General features: G+C 41.9%; 1 protein-coding gene across 1 annotated transcript in view; it reads left to right on the plus strand.

Annotated features, from left to right (window-relative positions):
- Window positions 1-585, plus strand: part of ift88 (intraflagellar transport 88 homolog) — a gene marked incomplete at its 3' end in the record, with an annotated part of 51,287 nt that extends 50,702 nt beyond the window's left edge. The window contains 1 exon segment of the mRNA XM_037686665.1: window positions 513-585. Within this exon segment, the coding sequence (XP_037542593.1) occupies window positions 513-585 (73 nt within the window).
- Between the last annotated feature and the right edge of the window lie 386 nt (window positions 586-971).

Here is a 971-nt window from a genome sequence, read left to right on the forward strand (position 1 = left end):
CCGGGATGGTGTAGAGGCAGGGCAGCCGGCTTGGGACCCAAAAGTCCCAGGTTCGATCCCCAGTCACTGCACATCACGTGGCGTCTCTGGGCAGCACACCTCATCCCCAAAATGCCCCCCGGGCGCTTTCAATAGCTGCCCACTGCACCACCTGGTGGTGGATGGGTTAAATGCAGAGACTAATTTCGCCCTTGTATGGAAACATACAGTGCTGACATTGTGATGACATTATTATTATTATGGAGTATTACATTGTATAATAATTGTAAAAAAAATAAAGGTTACTACTTCACGGATTTCGCCTATCACGGGTTCTTTTTGGAACGTAACCCCAGTGAAAAACGAGGGTTCACTGTATACTAAAATAAACTACTACTTACTACTTGTACTACTATTCCTACTTCGTGGTTTTTCACTTATTGCGGGGCTTCAGGGTACAGATCCCCTGGATAAAAGAGGGACTACTGTATTTCTAGCTTCCTCAGTTCTCTTTTCCTTCTGTATTATGGTAGAGGGTGAAGTCAGGACGGGAGAACAGTGCGAGAAGTCGGCGAGAAGGCAGAGAGGGCAGCGGAGGGAGCGCTGGTGAGTCCCGATCACCACAATGTACCTGCTTTTTACTGTCTGCATTTCAAACATGTTCTTTAACCATCTCCACACTTCTAGCAGTTTATAAACTGTGCTCTCTGAAAGTGTTGGTGGCATGACATGCACATTTACATCCTAATCTTATGTCAAATCCAGGTTATAATTGTAAATCCTGTTTGTTTTGTTTTCTCATAGAACACGCATAATGTTGTTGTTTAATTATTAGTATGTGTAGTTATTTTAATGTTCAGCTATCTGATTATGCACATATTTGCCTGCATCTGTTTATTCTATTTATGCTTTACATCTACAAATCATATCTCTCCTACAAATCAATCCTCAATAAACAACACCTTTTCATTTTCACTGTTTTCTGTTAGTGA

This window comes from Nematolebias whitei, chromosome 13 (genome assembly GCF_014905685.2).
Source record: "Nematolebias whitei isolate Nwh7 chromosome 13, NemWhi1, whole genome shotgun sequence".
NCBI classification, from domain to species: domain Eukaryota; kingdom Metazoa; phylum Chordata; class Actinopteri; order Cyprinodontiformes; family Rivulidae; genus Nematolebias; species Nematolebias whitei.